The 22,173-nt window shown below is 40.1% G+C and overlaps 2 protein-coding genes across 4 annotated transcripts in view; one reads left to right on the top strand and one right to left on the bottom strand.

The window, feature by feature from the left end:
* The window catches only part of LOC127661519 (isocitrate dehydrogenase [NADP], mitochondrial-like), a 19,549-nt gene extending 14,767 nt beyond the window's left edge, over positions 1 to 4,782 (top strand). Inside the window, exons 7-11 of the mRNA XM_052152259.1 lie at positions 510 to 661; positions 901 to 1,013; positions 2,235 to 2,332; positions 4,137 to 4,229; positions 4,401 to 4,782. Of these exons, the coding sequence (XP_052008219.1) occupies positions 510 to 661; positions 901 to 1,013; positions 2,235 to 2,332; positions 4,137 to 4,229; positions 4,401 to 4,485 (541 nt within the window). The 3' untranslated portion in view covers positions 4,486 to 4,782. The remainder of the gene's footprint in view (positions 1 to 509; positions 662 to 900; positions 1,014 to 2,234; positions 2,333 to 4,136; positions 4,230 to 4,400) is intronic.
* LOC127661518 (zinc finger protein 710-like) lies at positions 4,595 to 13,904 on the bottom strand. Of its 3 annotated transcripts, none has more exons than XM_052152257.1 (5): positions 13,828 to 13,904; positions 10,264 to 11,754; positions 7,820 to 8,011; positions 7,518 to 7,692; positions 4,595 to 6,812 (listed from the first exon to the last, which is right to left on the bottom strand). In XM_052152257.1, exons 1-5 carry the CDS (start codon positions 13,870 to 13,872, stop codon positions 6,652 to 6,654), a joined length of 2,064 nt encoding a protein of 687 aa, XP_052008217.1. In that variant the 5' UTR covers positions 13,873 to 13,904; the 3' UTR covers positions 4,595 to 6,651. The 3 variants fall into 3 exon arrangements, with proteins under 3 accessions (XP_052008217.1, XP_052008216.1, XP_052008218.1); XM_052152256.1 differs by having other exon boundaries at positions 10,234 to 11,754; XM_052152258.1 differs by lacking the exon at positions 13,828 to 13,904 and adding an exon at positions 12,745 to 13,124 and having other exon boundaries at positions 10,234 to 11,754.
* Between the last annotated feature and the right edge of the window lie 8,269 nt (positions 13,905 to 22,173).

The raw sequence follows: 22,173 nt of genomic DNA on the forward strand, positions 1-22,173 counted from the left end.
CTGACCAATTGAAGCAACCCCAGATCATAACACTGCCTCCAGAGGCTTGTACAGTGGGCACTATGGATGACCGGTGCATTACTTCATGCACTTCCCTTCTTACCCTGACACACCCATTGCTTTGGAATAGGGCAAATCTGGACTCATCAGACCACATGACCTTTTTCCATTGCGCCATAATCCAATAGCAAAATGCTCCCAGCAAATTGAAGTCATTTTTTCTGATTAGCCTCACTAACAAGTGGCTTTCTTGTGGGCACACTTCTGTTTAGTCCCAGTCCTGTAAATTTTTGTTGCATTGTGCATGTAGAAATGCTCTTACTTTTACTTTTAAACATAGCCGTGAGTTCTACTGTAGTTTTGTTTTTTTTATTTTTTTTTTTGTGATTAGTAAGTGACTAGTGCTTTGAAATGCTGTCAAAGTGGTGACATGTGAAACTATATTTTTCTTAGAAATTAAGTTCAATACAAAATAACAAAATACTCTGTCTCTTTGTGTTTTTGGGAAGGAACTACAAGCCAGAGTTTGACAAGCTGAAGATCTGGTATGAGCATAGGCTTATCGATGATATGGTAGCTCAAGTGTTGAAGTCATCGGGTGCCTTTGTGTGGGCCTGCAAGAACTACGATGGAGATGTGCAGTCTGACATTCTTGCTCAGGGTAAAATAATTATCTGAATCATTTTTATTACAGTTTTAGTACCTAAAGAGACCCTTGAGTGTTAATCATGCCCTAAAGTTTGGACGATCATATTTGATCAGAATTTAAGGCAGACAGAAGAATGCTGTATGAGTATGTCTGTCTTTAACAATGTTAAGTGCTCATGAAGCAGAGAGCAGGAGGAGGATATATGGCTGCGCCATATGTATCCAATTAAAATTTGTTGAATGATTCCACAGGTTTCGGTTCTCTGGGGCTGATGACATCAGTGCTAGTGTGTCCTGATGGAAAGACCATTGAGGCTGAGGCCGCTCATGGCACAGTAACTAGGCATTACCGTGAGCACCAGAAGGTTTGTATATTCCAATGTTTGTTGTGCTTTAAACCTTATCCAGCATCAAACTAGAGATTTAGGTTTGAAACAGAAAGCTCACTCTAGTTCTTTATTAAAAAATAATTAAGTAAATAAAGTACCCTGGATATTGCACAACTGTATTTTTAGATGCCTTCTGCCATCTTGTGGTGAGACAAATAACGACAGCTTTTAAAATAAGCGTTTGGACCTTGATTTGCATTGGCTGACTTTCAGGGCTCTTAGATTCTGGTTTAGGAGCACTTAGTTAAATAAAGGGCACTATTTTTTTTTTTTTTTTTACATGAATGTTAATTTTAAAACTGGAACATCACAATATGTGATTACTTATGCACAAGCTAGCATTACAAAAATGTATTAGGAATTTTCAAACACACTTAATGTATTACCTAATGCAAAGCACATTAGACACCTTTGCTGGTAAACCTTTCAATATGCATATTTTCTGATAACCTAGCAGGTGGCACTAAACAAAAGCATTCAAATTTGAATTGGTAATTTATTAAAGGGATAGTTCACCCAGACCTTTCAAGCTTAATATTAAAGCCTTTTTTTTTTTTTACCATAAATCTCTGCTTTTTACTTTCACATTTTGAAAGTGAATGTGGAGAAAAGGGTTAGAAATATTGACCTGTTTTTTACTCAAAGTTATTGCATCGCTTCAGAAGATATACATTAAACCACTGGAATTGTGTGGATTACATTTATGATGCCTTTATGTGATTTTTGGAGCTTCAAAGGTCTGGTCACCATTCACTTACATTAAAAGGACCTACAGAGCTGAGATATTCTTCTAAAAATATTAATTTGTGTTCTGCAAAAAATAAAAGAAAGTCATGCACCTCTGGGATGCCATGAAACAGAGTACATGATGATTTTTGTGGGAACTATCCCTTAAATCAAACTTTCATGATATTCATTGCTTTTTCAGTGTTTTGTAACCACTGAGCTGCTTAATGTTGCAAAGTGTATCAATGTTTATTAATGTTATTAAAATATTGTTAATTCCTTTAATTATATATATATATATATATATATTATACATACATACATACACACACACACACCCAATAATGTACCATATATACACATTAATTTCATTCTCAAATTAAGACAGACACACTGTAGAGCCCTGAACTTGATATCAAGAATTATTAAGAGACATTATAATGATGTTTTTTATTTTTCGTTACTGTGCAGGGCAGGCCAACTAGCACTAACCCCATTGCCAGCATCTTCGCTTGGACCAGAGGACTGGAGCACCGTGGAAAACTTGATGGAAACCCAGACCTGATCAAGTAAGCTAATTTATTACTGCCATTGTACCTATGCAATCACCTGTACTCAGGGTTTTTCCTGCATAAAGAATTATAAGGTGGCCGCCTCTATCAAATTTCATGCCACCTCCAACTGTCAGGGTAAGGATAATGTTTGCCCTAAACTTCGGCATTATTTGCCACTGCTATGAAATTAAACCACTATAAAAATAATGTCCATATAGCCAGCAGAACTTAGGCAATAGCCTTCCATTAAGCTTAACAACAAGAAAGCTAATAAGGTGTTAGCTCAAAATAGCATTGTGCAGGGTCTGAAATGCCCCCAAATGTCAATATTTGAATTGCTCCTGTTTGAGTTGTTTTTTTATATTGATAACATAGTCAATCCTCTGTGGTCACCGGAGGCTCTGGCGTGATCACCTGACTTTTTCCCTGATAACAGCAGAAAGAAATACTCCCGTCAGTTTTGGTCTTACAGATAAGAGTATGACATCACACTCAACTATAAAGGGTTTACTTTTATATGTGTACACACACAATAACAGCGAAACATTGTGGTTTTGTCAAATAAAAAATCATACAGGATGCGCTTTCTGCCATCTCTGTGTACGTGAACTTCTGTCTGGAGCGCATCAAGAAAATGAACTGAAACTCAGCGTATGAGTCACGAGAAATATGTCTATAGAAAGCTTGAATTGTCTACTTTCAAATGAACCCATTCAAAATTGAAAACAAATATTCTCTGATTTTGTAATCCGTATGAAACCAACAAGAGGTAAAGTCTTTCCCGTTTGAGCTCATTATCTTTTTTGGAAGAGGACACACTGTGAATTTACCTCAGAAGAAGAGTGTGATCCAATCCTGCCTGTAGAGTCTACAAAATCCACTATGTGTTTCATGACCTTATATCAGTAAATTAAAAATTACAAACCATACATAATTATGATTTTCTAAAAAATGTAAACATGTACATCTAAATTTTGGAGGCTCTTGTGTTACAACACTGCCGAGAAAGTGATGCAGTTTATTTGTTCATGCTTGACATGACTAAAATCATGTCAACTGTATCTGGGCAAAATGTTGTATTGTTATCTTAAAGCAAGTTATGGCATTTGTAACCAAGGTAGCCTTTTTATCAAAAGTCCAAAAAAACTCTCCAAACAAGTGATTTGAGGGTTTTACTGAACCTAAGTACTACTTACATTTGTAAATGCCACAATAAACCAGAAGCATAATTACATAGAATAAGTAACAATAAGATCCAGCACTGTTTTAGTTGTGCGCATGGTAAATCAAGACCTGTCAATCTAAGTGTTCAGTCCATTCCAAGCTGTAAAACAGTGGCCGATTGGTCTTTACACTTCATGCCTTCCCATCATACCACACACATACCTGAGATCAGAGATGATCTTATTACCGGTTTAAGAGGATAATCAAGTTTGCTGTTTATTAACTATAAATGAACAAATTACCTGTTATGTTGTATTTAATTGATTTAATGTTGAACAGGTTAGATTTTTAAATTAAACATGCTGTAAGTTGATAATTGTCATTTTCTTCATCTAATTATTAGAACAGCTAAAATATGTTGCTTGTAAGGGTTTGCTTCAGCCAGGGGAAGGCATGGCACAAGTGTGTGTGTGTGTGTGTGTGTGCGTGTGCGTGTGTGCACATTATCAGGATGGCACCACCTCTGCCTCATATTGAGCCAGAAAAAACCCTGGTACTGTACAAAATTGTGAGGGTGTTTTATCCTGCATTCCTTTCATATCTGTAATGTTTAAACAGAAGTACAACTGTTAATTGTTGTCTTGTTTCTCTGCAGGTTCTCTCAGACGCTAGAGAAGGTTTGTGTAGAGACTGTGGAGAGTGGCGTGATGACTAAGGATCTGGCTGGGTGCATTCATGGTCTCCCCAAGTAAGTCAGCAAATTATTCAGAGCATATGAAAAAAAAAATTATCCAAGTGTAATGTCTTTCACCTCTATTAAGTGATTAGCCCTAATGATAGCCTCTGCTGACATCAATTGTGATGTTTTCGCTCAATTATGCCTTTGATGTCATTAACATTTGTCTTCTTATGACCGCAGCTGTAAGCTAAATGAGCATTACGTCAACACAACAGACTTCCTGGATGCTATCAAGACCAATCTGGACAAGGATCTGGGCAAATGAAGGACAATGGGCCTGGACACAGCAGAGAGTGTCTGTCTTTTTGTACCTCATTTTTAACTTAAGTCATATTTACAAATGTAATGTTTGGAAGAGTTATAAAAATATAGTGATGTTCATAGCTATTTTGTTAGCTAATCCTGCTGATGGGATCCACCATCTCTCCCCACATCTTCAGGGTTCTATTTTTGGTAGATGAAATACTGTATGTCAGATACTGTATAATACAATAGGGAAAAGAAAGAAAAAAATTACAAGGGCCATTTCAGAAAACCTCTATTAAATATCTTGACACCTGAAGCCTGGTTCTTGTATTGTTTATCCACACAATAGCAGTCCACAGTTTTAAAGGCAAATAAATGTATTAATTTACAATAATGGTCATAGCACAATGGTAAACATTTATCATCATATTCACATTAATGTGCAACAAAAGAATAGAAAGCTTATTTAAAACTAAAACAGCTGCCTAGCTTAGTCTAAAAGCCCAAAATGCAAGGAAACAACACTGCAAAATCCACAAAATCTTTTTTCTCATGTTACACATTAACATTTAGAGTTGCCTACTGTAGCTAGATTGTACTGTGTCAGTGTGAAGCTAAGCAGAGAGAGAAATGGTGAATACATGGTGAATTTCCCTAATCATTCTCTGCTGGGTCTCAGGACCTGTCACTTGTCAGCACACTGTCGTTCATCACTTCTGAGCTCCATGCAGGAATGATGGATGAGACACTCTCTTGCACACACAAGGGTAGTAAATATTTTTGTCCAGTGTTTTAGGGCATCCTCTTCACATTCAACCAGTACTGGTGATTTTGGGAAAGATGCAGTACATGTTACAAGGTTTTCTTTCCAAAGAGATTGAAATTGATTACGTTTGGAATAAGTTTGTTAAAGCAACACCAAAACATAATTAAGCTAGATCTCCATATTTAAAAATGAAATGGATTTAGCCCACAGTTAGCAAGTATAGAACAGATTGCAAACTAAAGTGATCACAAAAAAACACAGGATTCAGATTTGGTGAAATATTTAACAGCTTTTTGTCTGACACATGGGCTCTGTGAAATGGGACTCTTTAAAGGGGCAATCTTAGTTGGTATTACTAAAAAAGTAAAGAGATATATAATTTAGATGTAATGGACCAAAATGTCATTAAATCCATGGCTAAACTACAATATCCTTCTTAAATTGAAATAACATCTTCCCATCTGGAACACGGAGTCTTAAAATATGTATTTACACTTGAGAATGACAAGAAATAACATTAAACAATAAATATTATTTGCAATAATTATGGAAAAACAAAGCACTATGTCCAGAAGGCCAAGGAGTTCTCAAACATCATGGACTGGCCCACATAAAAAATAAAGGCCCATTGTGAACCACAAATAAACTATGCTCATCAAAAACAACATAAGAGGAAGAATCTAAACAAAAAGACAGTGTTTAAAGACAATTAAAACAATGTTGTTTAAGTTAAAATGTAATGAGAACTGTTTGCACTTTGTAAGCTTTGGTTAAGTCCTGTAAATGGTTACCACCTTGCTGGATAGTAAAACCACCAACAAGATCAATGTTCTATAATATCATAAGCCACATACAAATCTTGGTGTCTCCATGTTGAAAAGAGCTGTGGATTGTCTGTGTAGATTTAAGTGTTTTTTTTTACTGCACCTCTGGCTCTGAGATGATCTTATGTTAAAGGACTAGTTCACCCAAAAATTAAAATGGTCTATTTCTCACTCTAATGTTTGTTTCAAACCTGTATGACTCCCTTTCTTTCATGGAATACAAAGGAAATGTTAGACAGTGTTTAACCTCATTCACTTTTTCATCCTTTTTCATATCTTCCTGAGTTCCACAGAAGACAAAGTCATAAGGGTTTGGAAAAGCATGAGGCAGACTAAGCGAGGACAGTAGTTTTATTGTTGGGTCAACTATCCCTTTAAGAATTGTAATCAGTTCTGTTTAGCACCAATTGTCCTCTATTCTTCAGGATGGGCCCTAATGTAAAATTAAATGTTTGTTAAAATGAAGATGCTATCACTCGTTTTACAGAGCCAAAATAGCTTCCGGTGCACTTTCATGATGGCTATTTCCTCTGTGGCTCATGTCATAACCTAGAATACTAAGAAATGTCCATATCTTAGTGTTCCAGTCAGCCACTTAATCTGTGTTGTAGCGTGCAGCCGACTTAGTGTAGTTGTAGTAGCTAATTTTGGCCATTTTGGCCAAGTCTGGTGTGTTGTTGCTGGCTAGATTTTCCCTCTCGCTGTAATCAAAGCTCTCCTCGTAATCATCCTGACCATCGGCATTAGGCAGGATATCTGTGGAAGGATATGGAGACAAACATAGGTCCACCCTGGCCATTAACATCATCAGCTTTGTCACTTTACTCTGTCTTTTGATTATGCATGCAACACATTAATTCAAGTTTGGGTTAAAAAATACTTTTCTCTTTGAATGAGAACACTGACAAAAAGCCCAGAATCAGTCCATTTTATATCACAACTATTGTTTTTTTTTGTTTTTTACACTACAATGAAAAGATACTTGAGCCAGCATTTAATTGCCATGCTGCCATAACCCTTTGGAGGGACCTTTCAAACACTCTACGGAGCTTACAAAGTTGAAAACATAAGTTCCTGCAAGAGCTCTTTTGACTGTCAATGGTTCCTCCAGTAACCCCCATATAAAAGGAAAGGCTTTGAGAAACCTAAATATATATTAAAAGGTATGAGTATGCAATCGGATATTTGAGGCACCCTAAAAAGATGCCTTGATGTTCTCCAAATGGTTCCAACAGTGTGGCAATCTTCACTTTTACTGTGTAGTTAGCATATGAAGTACACAAGTACTTATTTCAACTCTTGCACTATAAGCCCCACACTGAGATAGCCTCCAACAGTTCTTTATAATCTCCAGGCTACTCCTTTCATTTCAAATAGGGATAAAACGGGCAAGTTTTAGAACAAATTTTATATAACATTTAGAAGATTCAAGAGTAATTATGATCTTAGGCATGTTCTTACCTTGTCCTTCAGTTGAGGTTTCCAGGATTCCATGTTTCACCTTCATGTGTCGGCTGAGGTTGCCCTTCAAATTGAACTTGCTGGTGCAGTAAGGACACTTGAAGGGTTTGCTACCGGCATGAAGATGCATGTGACCCAGCAGGTTATACATTCTGTTGAAGGACTTCCCGCACACCTACAGAACCAATTCGGCAACCTTTAGAGATGCAACATCTATGAAATATGTGGATTGCTTTGAATAACAGTTAGACTCCAGCAGGGATATTCTTTGCATGGGCGATAATGTGTAAAATAACTCTCACCTTGCATTTAAAAGGTTTCACTGGCAAGTGGACAATCATGTGTGTTTTTAACGTCTGTTTCTGGACAAAGGTCTTGAAGCAGATGTGGCACTGGAAAGGGCGCACGCTGGTGTGTATCAGCATGTGGCGCTTCAGATTGGCTGAGAGAGTGAACTCACGAGAACACACGTCACATTTGAATTCCTTCATACCCTGAGAGAAAAATAGATGAAAAATGGCAGTACCATTAAAGGCGATTCCATTTTGGCCATCAAAAAAAGACAGAAATGAACTGTAATAATTAGCTATAGACTTTGTATTCCTTTTTGTGAGCAGGAGGCGAACTGATTTATCGCTGGCATCAGCTGAATGAGAAAAAAATTGTTAGTTGTCATAAGCGCAGCTGAATCCATCAATAGGGTGCCCATCTAACTGGCTGACTAGAATTCATAATACGGAGCAAGAAATTCACACACATACATATTCAATGTTGTTACCATAATGCTGCAGGTTTAATAGAGATGCATATACAGTACAATCAAATCTCTGAAGCCTCACAAAGATAAAATGTTAACAAATAGAGCGTTAAACATTCTCTCACCAATGCACACTTTGTTTATGTGTGCTATATAGATAATCTAATTATAACTCTATAACTAATTATAGTCATCTAGTATTCCCATAAAAAAGTGAGAATCATTATCTATAAATGGCATCCATGAAAACAAATGAAATAGGTGCTGAAGAAATGACTGTTTTTGTTTATAGCCCTGCTGACCTGTAACACATTCTGTTTACTGACACAGCAGTCTTACGGAAATGTATCATAGTGGTGTAGAGTGAGAAAAGAATGGAGGAAGTATTTGTTTGTAAAACATCACCACTCCATACTAGTGAAAGTGACAGAGATGGGGGTGGGTTAATGACAAGTTAGGAGGTGGATTGGATGGGGGGGCTGACAGAGACAGCTTTGTTTATACAGAAACCTGTTGTGGCACTATCTAAGACACAATCACTGGTGCCGTTTAACTCAAGATACACGATCACACAAACAACACATTTTTCTACAAGTGTTTGTTAGGCTTCAGTTTTATAGGAACAGAGTGATGGAAAATGTGGGTGGGGTCTAGATCTGAAAGTCACAGGGGAGTAATAGATCCTTTTCACAGACTGTGATGACACAGTTGAGCCTTAATTAGAATAGTTTTTTTATTTTTAGCTTGTTTACTATGTAATGTACAACTGTTTCACTATACTATGCGTTATACACCGATCAGCCACAACATTAAAACCACCTGCCTAATATTGTGTAGGTCCCCTCATGCCACCAAAACAGCGCCTGTGATGTTATTCTTCTCACCGCAATTGTACAGAGCAGTTATCTGAGTTACTGTAGACTTTGTCAATTAGAACCAGTTTAGCCATTCTCCGTTGATATCTCTCATCAACAAGGCATTTCCATCTGCAGAACTGCCACACACTGGATGTTTTTGTTTTTGGCACCATTCTGAGTAAATTCTAGAGACTGTTGTGTGAAAATCCCAGGAGTTCAGTAGTTACAGAACTACTCAAACCAGCCCACCTGACACCAACAATCATCCATGCGATTATCTAATCAGCCAATTGTGTGGCAGCAGTGCAAAAAATCATGCAGATACAGGTCAGGAGCTTCAGTTTATGTTCACATCAACCATTAGAATGGGGAAAAAATTAGATCTTAGTGATTTGGACTGTAGCATGATTGTTGGTGTAAGGTGGGCTGGTTTGAGTATTTCTGTAACTACTGATCACCTGGGATTTTCACACACATCAGTCTCTAGAATTTCAAAATGGTGCCAAGAAAAAAAAACATCTAGTGAGTGGCAGTTCTGTGGACAGAAACGCCTTGTTAATGAGAGAGGTCAACAGAGAATGGTCAGACTGGTTCAAACTGACCAAGTCTACGGTAACTCAGATAACAACTCTGAACAATTGTGGTGAGAAGAATAGCATCTCAGAATACAATTCTGAGATGTGGGTTTGCACACTTGTTGCAGCACGAGGGTGACCTACACAATATTAGGCAGGTAGTTTTAATGTTGTTGCAGATTGGTGTATAACCCTGGTAAAAAAAAATAAAAATAGATAACAATGCTGCAATGGGGTGTCAAATACGGCTGCTCGGAGATTGACAGTAAATTTGCCATATTTTTCTCTTCTGACTGTTGTAATCCAACTCTCTCTATTTTTTTGGAAAGTTGTAGAAACATAAAAATGGAGCAGTTGGATCAAATAGGTAAGCAAATGTAATATTTACTATGGTCTTCCATGTACCAGTATAGAAGTAACCCGCAATAGTTTACTTCCACATTCCAAACACAGAAATGTGAAAAGGGTCCATTATAACAGGACATTATTTTGTGGGAAAATTACAAAAACTAATGAGGTTTAAGTACCTTGTGTTCGAGGGCCTGCTGTTTCAGTACCTTGTGTGTTAGCATGTGCTGCTTCAGATGGTGGATCTGCACAAAATCCATACCGCACTCAGAGCAGGCATATGGCCGCACATTCTGGTGCTTCATCAGGTGGTTCTGAAGTTGGCTACGGTAGGCAAAGGACTTGTGGCATTCGGTGCACTGGAAGGTGGTTGGGCCCTGGTGGCTGACCTGGTGCCGCTTGAGGTGGGCATGGGTGGGGAACTCCAGGCTGCACTGCGTGCAGACGTGACAGTGCCCGTTCTCGTGTTTGGACTCATGAGTGCGTAGCTCACTGGGGTAGGCAAAACCACGGCCACAAAAGCGGCAGCTGTAAGGCTTGATGTCGCTGTGTTGCAACATGTGCCGTTTAAGGTGGCTGGTCTGCGTAAAGGCCTTCTTGCAGACTGTGCACTTATGTGGCCGTGTGCCCTGGTGTGTAAGCAGGTGCGTCTGCAGGTGGCTGGGCTGCTTGAAGAGCTTGCCGCAGTGCAAACACTCGTGTGGCTTGATGCCGTTATGACCGAGAATGTGCGTAACCAAGTTGTATTTAGAGGTGTAGGACTTCTCGCACATGCGGCACTTCCATCGCTTGAGGCCTTCGCCCACATCGACGCAGTATGACTCGTCGATTTGCACATTGATATCTAGGCGGTCAATCTGCATGCGTCGACCTAAAGAGTTCTCGTTGTCTGCCCACATGGCCTGGCTGCCCTCCTCGTAATCGCCTGCCAGACCCATCTCAGCAGCCTCGTACGCCGTCACACTGGACTCATAGTAGCGCCTCATTACAGGGCTTGCATCCTCCTCTGAGGTTTTCAGATTCAGTGCTCTCTCCTCCTCCACCTCCTCCTCTTCTTTTTCCCGCCCTTCCTCAAAGGACTCTGACGGTCCCTTTTCATGCCCTGCAGGGCTTTGGTGGGCCCGAGTCTGAGCGTCACAGTCGGCTTCAGTGACAGTGCCTGGCTCCCTCGAGGACTCAGGGTAGCCTTTGTTACACAGTTCTTCCTTCATTGACACTTTGTTCATTGCTAAGTCCAACACTTCTGGCTCGTTTTCTGTTTGCAGAGGAGTTGAGAGATAACAGGGGCTAGAGAAATCAGGCCTCTCTCCTTTCACCTGATTCGATGTGTCCGGAGTCCTCTCTGTGGAGTCCTCTGGTTCACCCTTACTCTGGGGCCATTTGGTCTTCCCACGGGGGCCCGAACGGGTGCTGTGCTTTCCATTAGGCTCAGACAGATAGTCTCCGTTGGCCCCAATTAGCTGATCTGTGTATTCATACTCCATGGCTTCTCCAGTGGAAGGGGGACCGTCACGCCCCTCTCCTGTGTAGAAGCCATTTGGGGCGATGGTGGCTCCGAAGATTTCATTCTGAGATATGAGGCCCAGCACAGCAGCCTGAGCCAGAGACAGGACCACCACTGGGTCAGTCTGAGTGCCGGCATCCACTGCATGCTCCATCACTTTAGAATAGCAGTGCACCAGAGGAACCTCTTGCTTTCCCTGTAAAAAAAGAGAAAACCAATACTTCATGAAACCAACATCAGTGTTGAATAAATCTGCCATTGCAAGAGTCAATAAAATACAGTTGTAGCTACAAAGTCTGGCTAGGGCTATCATGGCAACAGTGTCACTACAACAGAACTAGCAACTGTGTCAGTGCAAAAGCATCATAGCAACAGCCAGAGTCCCAGAGTACCAGATGTAGGGGAACAAATAAGTGCTGTTAAGATGGACTATGAGAATTTAATTTAAAGCTAAATTAAACAAAACTCATATTACTCAGACCAGGTATAATTTCTGTCAACATGGCATGAGATCTATATCCAAACCCAATCTTTTACCCTAAATTGCAAACATCCTCATTACAAAGAATTCCAATAAATTATAATAGATTTTCAGTTTTTCATAGCAGTGAGTAAGAGATAGAGAGCGAGAGACATTCTGACAACGCCTTGCCTCCAGTCCAGCAAAGAATGCAATAGATAGAGGAGATAAGACATCTGTGTGAGCGCCATGCTTCCTTCCTTCACAGTCTTTAAAAGAACGCAAAGCACAAAGTGTCTGGATCCGACCAGGAAGTCTACATTCATGGACTATCCACAGCATTTCCTGCGAGGTCAAGCACTGCCACTGCTGACTACATGAAAGGCTGAACAGTGAAGTTTCAGCAGTACCAGCAAGATTATGACACTCATAAAGAGAGTGAGCACAGAAAAAGTGAGTCCAGTCTATTTGCAGACTTAAGAGATTGACTGAAGCCAACCAAAGAAAAGTAATCCAGTTGCAGCACTTATGTGAAAAATCATTCCTTGGAGGCTGATGATTATATTACTTGCATTTGGACTTGTGGAACTTGGTCAGACTCCTAGATTTGGTCTCTTCCTCTCTGACACCAAAAGCAGCTCACTAGTTTATCACAACATTTAATGTAATGTTCACACATGTTCAGAAAGTCGTTAACGCACATTATCGCCTATAACAAGCTGTTACCTAGATTTACGGATGGAAAAAAAGAATGCCACAAAACTCGAATTTCAGCAAAAGCAAAAACAAATAAGCATACACACGAGAGGGAGGCAGACAGAGAAAGAGTCATGAGGACTGACAGCTGTAAAACAGAGGAAGAGAGACAGACAGGCAGAGACAGGGAAAAGAGACAGAAAGAGAAATGAGAAAGGGAACCTGGATGCCCTGATAACCATGTCATTTATAATTACTGCTTTTAAAACAGTCAGACTGAGGGAGGGAAAACAGACAGAAAAAAGACTGAGGAAGAGAGAGTGAGGGGAGAATGAGGGAGCAAATGAAAGAAGGAAAGGAAGAGAGAGGAAAAGGAGGGAGGGGAACCGGGAGATGAGAGATAGATTGAGTGACAGAGTGAGGGAGGGGAGTGAGGAAAGAAAGATAAAAAGAGATAAAGAGCAAGAGAAAGAGTGTGAGGAAAAGAGGGAGGGGGAGTGGGGGATGAGAGACGTAGAGAAACTGAGTGAAAGAGAGAGAGCGAGTACAACAGAGATAAAGAGAGAGGGATGGGTTAGGGAGTGAAAGAATGAAAGTAATAAGAGATAGAAAGAGAAAGAGAGGAAGTCCAATAAGAGAGGGACAAAAGGGAGGGAGGGAATAGGGAAGTGAAAGAGTATTAAAAAAACATCGAAAAAAGAGACGCAGATAATATTAAAGACAGAAAGACAAATGAAAGCAAGCCAGCTGGGCAAGATAGCAACCTTGGCTCTGTGAGCAAGGCTGAAGTTAATGTAAAAATAGATTGCAAATAAGAAAGATAGTGCAAAGATTAGCATTGAAAGCACCTGTGAGTATGTTTGTGTTGAGATAACAAGAGAAACACACTGCATTGGTGGCAGAGAGATAATTCAAGAGAGATGGAACATGGTATAAATGACTGTCTTGCGGTATTCTGTGAGAAGAAAAAAGTTATTTCATTTCCCCAATTCAGAGTGGACAAAGTCGCAAACTTTCAAACAACAATTAACAAACAGGTCAAGGTGAAATATCACTGCAAACATAAGATGACTTACGCTATGGGCAATGTGTACGTTTTGGTTCAACACTTACCACATTACTCCTGGTGTGATGTTTGAGATGTTTCAGGGATCTCATCCTTCAAGAGAAGTAAGAGGAGCCAAAAAACCCAGCTCCTACTTATAGCTAAGAGAGGGAGAGGGGGAGGAGCTGAGCTCATCATCCTCCTACTGTTGCTGTTATCAGAACTGACTGTGCCTGCCTCTCTCTCTCTCTCTCTCTCTCTCTCTCTCTCACACACACACACACACACACACACACATAACACACACAAACCTATTTCTTCTATTCTCTTTTTTTCTTTCTGTCTCTCTGCCCTCCCTCCCTTCCTCGCACTCCCCCATCTCTTTCTCCTTTCTTTCTTTCTCTTTTGCGCTCCAACACAAACACACATTTCACTATCTCTCTTTCTCACGCACACACTCCATACCGCATGGCCCTTCCACAAACATATTTCTTTAAAAAGCTCACACTAACAAAAGCTTCTCACACAACCACAAAATGTATATAGACACACTCTCTCTTTCATTCAAATGCTTTAAGCCAGCATGTAGACACACGTAGACACGCATGCATACACAGAGTAATCTCTAATCACTGGCACACTGAGAGTGGCTGTGGAGGTGTGTCTGTTGGTGTCAGACAGCCAGTGAGTGAGATATGCTCAAATGTTCCAGAGTGCAGATGAGCTCTACAGGTCTGTTTATTTGTGCATTGCGAATAATTAAGCTACAAGACTGTGCAATGTCTGAGAGCCAGTACACACACGCGCAAACACGCGCGCACACACACACAAATGGAGTGACAAAAGAAAGAAAAGGAAAAAGAAAAGCAGTTTGGAAAGAGAGGGGGGGTTGAGACAGACATGGGGGAGAGAGAGAATAAGATTAAGAGGGAGGGGGAGTGAGACTGAGGTATAGAGAGGAGGGAAGGGGGGGGGGTGAATGGGAGAAAAATAGAAAAGAAAGAAAGAGCGACAGAGAGAAAAGAGAGAAGGGAAAGAGTTGGGGGAGGGCGAGGGAAGAAGAGAATGCAGCAAAAAAGGAAGAGAGAGAGAGGAAGGGAGAAACTGGGGGAGGGAGAGAGCAAGAGCATAAGAAAAGATGAGGTCAAAGAAAGAGAGAGAAAGAAAGAGTGCTCAAGGGCGGGGGGAGTGAAAGAGAGATAGAAAGACTGAAAGAAAGAATGCAGTGAAAGACTGAGCAGAGAGAGATAAAGAGAAGAAAAGGGGGATGGTAAAGTGAAAATAAAAAAAGAGGAGTCCATCAGCAAGAGAAAAAGAGGGGGAGTGCAGAGTGAAGGGGACAGGGGAAAGAAGAGAGAGAGAAAGAAAACAGCAAGAAAAGATATTAACTATTGAAGTTCCAGTTTTCTTTAGAGACTTCTTGAGGAGCAACGTGATAGGCTACCTGTCTGGCTGGTTGCTGGGTGTGTGCTGAGGTGCTCCGGCTGATCCTAATTATGGCAAAGGTATTGGATTAGTCTAACACTTCCTGTGAGCTTATTAACAGTTGAATATAGTCTGGCCGTCCCACAAAAGACAGTCTATTATGGAGTGGAACACACCTGAGTGAAGGACTGCGCTGTATACCATCAGTGTGTGAGAAGAGTTGAGGACATTTTTCATCACCGAGCAGAAAAGGGCAATCCATGACAGAATAAGTATATGTGTGTGAGTGTGTGAGAGAGAGAGAGAGAGAGAGAGAGAGAGAGAGAGAGAGAGATTGTGAGAGGAAGGGAGGGAAAAGAGAAAGGACAGAGAGAGAGAGTTTGAGATAGGGAGCGAAAGGAAAAAGACAGAGATAAAGAGAGACTGAGGGAGGGTGTGAGTGAGAGGGAGAGATAGCTGGAAGTTGAGAGTAAAAGAGAAAATAGAAAGAGTGTAAGAGAAGAAACAAAAGAAATAAGATGCAGAAAGACAAAGAATCCACATGGAGGAAGAAACGGCCAGGGATGCTTACATAAAACAACACACAGAGCTGGCCGCCTGTGGGGAAAATGAAAAGAGGGAGAGAAAACAAAAGTTGGGGGGAAGAACGAATACACTGGCTCTCATTCAGGGCCTGTTTTTTTTTTTAAACCTGTCCTCTCCCCATTTGCCCAGAACTATCAGACTTGTGCAAACCAGCCCTACAACACACACACACACACACACACACACACACACACACACACACACACACACAAGGAAGAATACATGATGCATAATGAACACCTACTATTTTCTTACATTATGTTTGTGTGTGCACGTGAATGAATTGATGAACGTTACATTTATATAGCGCTTTTCTGACACTACACTCAAAGCAATTTACACAGTGAACAGGGGACTCTCCTCATCTACCACCAGTGTGCTGCATCCACCTGGATGATGCGACGGCAGCCTTAGTGCAACAGTACGCTCACCACACACCAGCTATTGGTGGAGAGGAGGGAGGAGTAGAGTTATAGAGCCAATTAATGGATGGGGATTATTAGGCCATGATTGATAAAGGGGGTGAATTTTACAAGTGCCTTTGGATTTTTAATGACCACAGAGAGTCAGTATCTCAGTTTAGCTTCTCATCCGAAGGACAGTTCGTTTTTACAGTATAGTCCCTGTCACTATACTGGGGCATTAGACACTGCAGCATGAACACCCCCTGCTGGCCTCCCTAATACCTATTCCAGCAGAAATCTTAGTTTTCCCCAAGAAGTCTCCCATCCAGGTACTTACCAGTCTCAACCCTGCTTAGCTTAAGTGGGCAACTGGTCTTGACACACATTTCTCTCTACAGATTTGTGAAGTTGTACAAGAAAACCCTGCTTTGTGCCTATGGAGATGTGTGTGCACATTTTTATACACACACACACACACACACACACACACACACACACACACACACACGTTTGGGGTCACTTACTCATTCATTATTTATTTAAAAAAAAAAAAAAAAAAAAATAACATTTTATTATAACAATAAAGTCATCACAACTATGGAATAATGGAAATATGGGAATTATGTTGTGACAAAAAAAAAATTAAAAATAAATCAAAACTATGTTATGTTTTAGCATCTTGAAAGTGGCCACACTTTGCCTAGATTTTGCAGACATACTCTTGACATTTTCTCAACCAGCTTCTTGAGGTATCACCCTGGGATGTTTTTTTTATCTATATGCATCTATATTAGTGGCTGCTTTTCTTAATTATTCGGTCCAAGTCATCCATTTCAAAAACATATATTTTTTTTAAAATACAATTTTAGTTTAGTTTAGTAATTAAATAAATTAATATGTTGGCACAATTATATTTTTGTGAAACAAAACAAATTTCAAACATTTAAACATTACATATTTTTTTAATATCATAAGAAACATTTCAGCCATGTGACCCCAAACTTTTGAATGGTAGTGTACATATGTACGCATGTATGTATAAAAAGGTGCACACATATATTTGCAATGTACCAAGTTAGACGTTTCCCTGTATAGTTTACATTAGCTGAGAGAGAAGCAAAATGGACATTATAATTGATATATACCCTAATTAATCAGAATCAAACTGAACCAAGAGCTTGTGAATCAGAATTGGATCACATTAGGAAATCTGTATGGATACACAGCCCTAAGAAAATTTGAATGAGAGAGAGAGAAACCACTTTTGCCTCCACTGTTCTTGTGTGGGTTTCTGTGGCAGTATGAATATATGATAAAGTACTCAAACCAGCCCGTCTGGCACCAACAATCATGCCATTGTCAAAGTCACTCAGGCCATATTTTTTCCTCATTCCGACGGTTGATGTGAACATTAATGGGAGCTCCTGACACGATCGGCTGATTAGATAATCGCATGAATAAGTAGTTGTACAGGTGTTTCAAATAAAGTGCTCAGTGAGTGTACATAGCCCATTTAAAAATCATGAGCAATCTAATAGTAGGAATGTTAAAAGGTTAAATGTGGTCTCTTCATAATGACTAATATGTTGTAGTCACATAAGTGATTCTTTATAGCTGCCTGTATGCTGTACTACTTTTAGGTTTTAGTGGGAGAGGTAGATACAGCTATGCGGTCATCTTAATCTACATGATAAATTATTGTTTCAAAGGTCTTTAGAATAGGCTAAACAAACATGCATGAAAACAAAGACAGATGGACCTTAATCTGTCTTTCTGTCTACAAGATCATAGCTATGTGCTGCTATTATTGCAACTCCAAAAACAGTGCTGTAAGATTGGGTTTAGTGGTGGTCTTCTGAAACATCTAGGAGCCCATTCAGCTAGCCTCCAAACCACGTTCCCAGCCCACAACACACACTCACACTTATTAACAACTGAGACTCAATGGACATAACATTTGAACCACTAAGGACCTTTAGAAAGGTCCTTTCTAAATTCAAAATCATGTGTCCACTTGTGTGAATATGTTATGAGGATAGAGGGAGGTTTATCCAAGTGCCAAATACGGAGTTAAGTTTCTTACAACATGCTCATCTGCAGCACTTCATGTGTCAAGTCTATCCTGGATGTCTTCATCTCATTCACCCAAAGTTGCTGTAGCCCTGGGGCTTGCTCAAGACCAAAAAACATATGCCTCCTGCACACATTGCCCTGATGATTCTACACTGATGATTTGAATGTTTTTATTGTGACTTTTCAGAGAACACTACACTTACACACACACACACACACACATGTTGTGTTTCCACAATGTTGTGTTTCTGCATTTTTACATTTTCAAAAAACATACTTTAGTATGATTTATAAGCTGTTTTCCTCATGGGGACCGACAAAATGTCCCCACAAGGTCAAACATTTCAGGTTTTACTATCCTTATGGGGACATTTGGTCCCCACAAAGTGATAAATACACACTCTCACACACACACACACACACGCACGCACGCACGCACACACACACACACACACATGTTGTGTTTCCATGTTTTATGGGGACTTTCCATAGACATAATGGTTTTTATACTGTACAAACTTTATATTCTATCCCCTAAACCTAACCCTACCCCAAAACCTAACCCTCACAGAAAACTTTCTGCATTTTTACCTTTTCAAAAAACATAATTTAGTATGATTTATAAGCTGTTTTCCTCATGGGGACTGACAAAATGTCCCCACAAGGTCAAAAATTTCAGGTTTTACTATCCTTATGGGGACATTTGGTCCCTACAAAGTGATAAATACACGCTCACACACACACACACACACACACACACACACGGGCTCTCCGAATCCTATCAGCATAGAGGTACAGATAAAATGTCGGACAGAATATTGGGCTTGAAAAGAGAATCAAGACTAAAAAGAGTAAATAGAAAGGAGAAAGACAGCTGAGGGAACATTCAGCAAGGATGATATAAAAGGAACATAGAGAGAGAGAGAGAGAGAGAGAGAGAGCGAGCTATGGAAAAAGGGTGAGGGAGGGAAAGGGAGAGAGAAAGAGAGAAAAGAAAGAGGAGAGCGCATGAGAGAGTGGGGGCAGATGTGAGAGTGAGAGAGAAGAAGAGCGAGAGAACGAGAAAGAGGAGAGAGATCAAGAGAGAGAAAGGGGGAGGGTGGCTGAGTGAGAGACAAACAGAAAGAAGGGAGGGAGAAAGAGAGAGAGAGAGAAAGACAGAAGAGAATAACAGAGGGGGGATGGGAGGGAGATAGAAGGAAAGAGAGACACACAAGAGACTCAAAAACCACAGAATAAAAACCCAATGTCTGTCTCCAAGTCCACGCAGATAGACAAATATGAATGTAAATAGGGGCTGTATTGTATGCATTTGAATGAGGCAGCAGTCCACACCCTGCAAAACAAGTTCATTGTGTCTGCACCGCAGCCGGTACGGCCTAGAATCATTCAGAAGCGGCACTCCTCTCGCTGCCTGCGTCTCCCTGCAGTCTGAGGTTGGAAGGTCAAAGCCTCGGCTGACTCCTGCCGTTGCCTTCAAGAGAACAGTTGCCTCCTGCCTCCCCATGCCGTTTCATCTCATAATCCTGCTTATGGCAGTTAAATGGCTGATGACACGAGTCTGACTGCCTTACAGTGAGGGCTTCTGGCTTCACAGCTACTGGTGTAAGAGTAGGGATAGTTTTACAAATAATTTTGACAAAGTTAGAGCAGAGCGCTGTATGCCCTTCTATGTTAGTAATTTACCAAAGCTACTGTGGTATGGGGCCTTACACTCAAAAGAGCCTGCAAATGCTCAGGTCTCTGTAAGGCTGATGCCTGACCATAGGCAAATTCTCATTTACAGGGTGTCATAAATAGTGTGGAAGAAGCTGACTTCTTTCTATATGCCTGTGCTCTTTTGTATTTCTCCCTCACAGTAACAAATTTCAACCTGAATTACTTTATCTTTCTCCCAAGTTTCATTCTTTTAAATCAAAACCCCTTTGTCTCTCTCTCTTCTTTTGTACCTTCTTCTTGTTTCCATGGTTACCCCTCTCTCTGCGCTGTACACTATCCATCTCTCCCTCCGTTTCCCTCTCTGTCTCTCTCTCACTCTGTTCTTATCTTTCTCATTTTGCTTTCATCTCTGCCTCCCTTCCTCCTGCTTTATCCCACACCCTCCTCACTCCAGCTTTTATCTCTTTTCACTTTCATCTGTCTTTCACCTTTCTCTCCCCTTCAAGCCTGCCATTCCATCATGCAGTTTTTTTCCTTTTCTTACTTACAGATATAAAAAAAGTTTAATCTGTTGCCCCATCAATTCTGCATTTTTAATCACTTTCCATTCTTTTAATCCCCTGTTCCGTTTCCTCTAAAACAATCTCTCATTTACATGTGCGCTAGAAAGTGGTCAGTCCTTGTGTGAATGCTCATCTCTTGGCTGTTACACTGTTCATCGAGCTTTCGGAAGTACGTCTGGCATGTAAAGAATTGAGTAAAAAGCTTCAGTTTTCCATCAAATGACCTTTTTATGACCATGTTTATAACTAATATTGGAGAGTGCGTCTCCCGCTTTGCCACCAGGGTCATAACCACCATAGACATTTAGGGAAACACATCAGAAATATTATTGTTTGAGATGTAACTCTAAATATGGCGGCTGTATGAATGGAAGTTCCGTCTTATAGTCAGAAGAGTCAATCACCTTTTTGATAGACACATTGCTAGTTAGTTTACATGAGATTTGAGCTCAAGAGGAACAATTTATGATACCATTTTTGCCAGATTTCATTGCTGATTTGGAATATCTTGTTTGTATACTTGACCATATTATATTATGTTTAGGTCTTTCCTCATTCAAGTAAATAGGAATAGACTAAAAAAATAGGTGCCCCGAGGTATTACGAGTTTGGCTGCCAGTGTGATCGGACTTGTCTTGGCTTCAAGGGACTTTGGAACATGCCCCAAATGTTTTGAATATTGGTCAACAAATAAGGTTTTGCCAGTGGTATTTTCTAAATCTATTACTATATGTTAAAATATGTTTGCCTGATCTAATGCAGCTTCATATGCTTTGCTTAAAGGTATACAGTCAGAAGTTTACATGCACTTAGGTTGAAGTCATTAAAACTCATTTTTTAACCACTCATTTCATATTAGCAAACTACAGTTTTGGAAAGTCATTTTGGAGAAAATCTACTTTGTGCATGACAAGTAATTTTTCAAACAAATGTTTACAGACAGTGTTTTTCACTTTTAAACCCACAATTCCAGTGGGTCAGAAGTTTACATGCATGCATTAACTGTGCCTTTAAGCATCTTGGAAAATTCCAGAAAATGATGTCAAGCCTTTGGGCAATTAGCTTCTGATAGGCTAATTGGAGGTGTACCTATGGATGTATTTTAAGGCCTACCTTCAAACTCAGTGCCTCTTTGCTTGACATCATGTGAAAATCTAAAGAAATCAGCCTCAGGAAAAAATGGTGGACTGTCACAAGTCTGGTTTATCCTTGGGGAGCAAGTTTCAAATGCCTGAAGGTACCACAGTCATCTGTATAAACAATAGTACACAAGTATACATTATAACACCATGGGATCACGCAGCCATCATACAGCTCAGGAAGGAGACACATTCTGTCTCCTAGAGAGAATCTATCCCAGAACAACAGCAAAGGACCTTGTGAAGATGCTGGAGGAAACAGGTAGACAAGCATCTATATCCACAGTAAAACAAGTCCTATATCGACATAACCTGAAAGGCTGCTCAGCATGGAAGAAGCCACTACTCCAAAACTGCCATAAAAAAGACAGACTACAGTTTGCAAGTGCACACGGGGACAAATACAAAGAAATGTTCTCTGGTCTGATGAAACAAAAATTGTTTCCTCAGCACTCTTTTTGACTTTTGGCAATTTGCATTCTTTGTGCATATCGCTACCTACTGGGTAGGGAACATAATTTATAATAAAAAAGGAATTTAATATTTATCTGTTTCTCACCCACACC

Source organism: Xyrauchen texanus, chromosome 21 (assembly GCF_025860055.1).
Source record: "Xyrauchen texanus isolate HMW12.3.18 chromosome 21, RBS_HiC_50CHRs, whole genome shotgun sequence".
NCBI lineage: Eukaryota > Metazoa > Chordata > Actinopteri > Cypriniformes > Catostomidae > Xyrauchen > Xyrauchen texanus.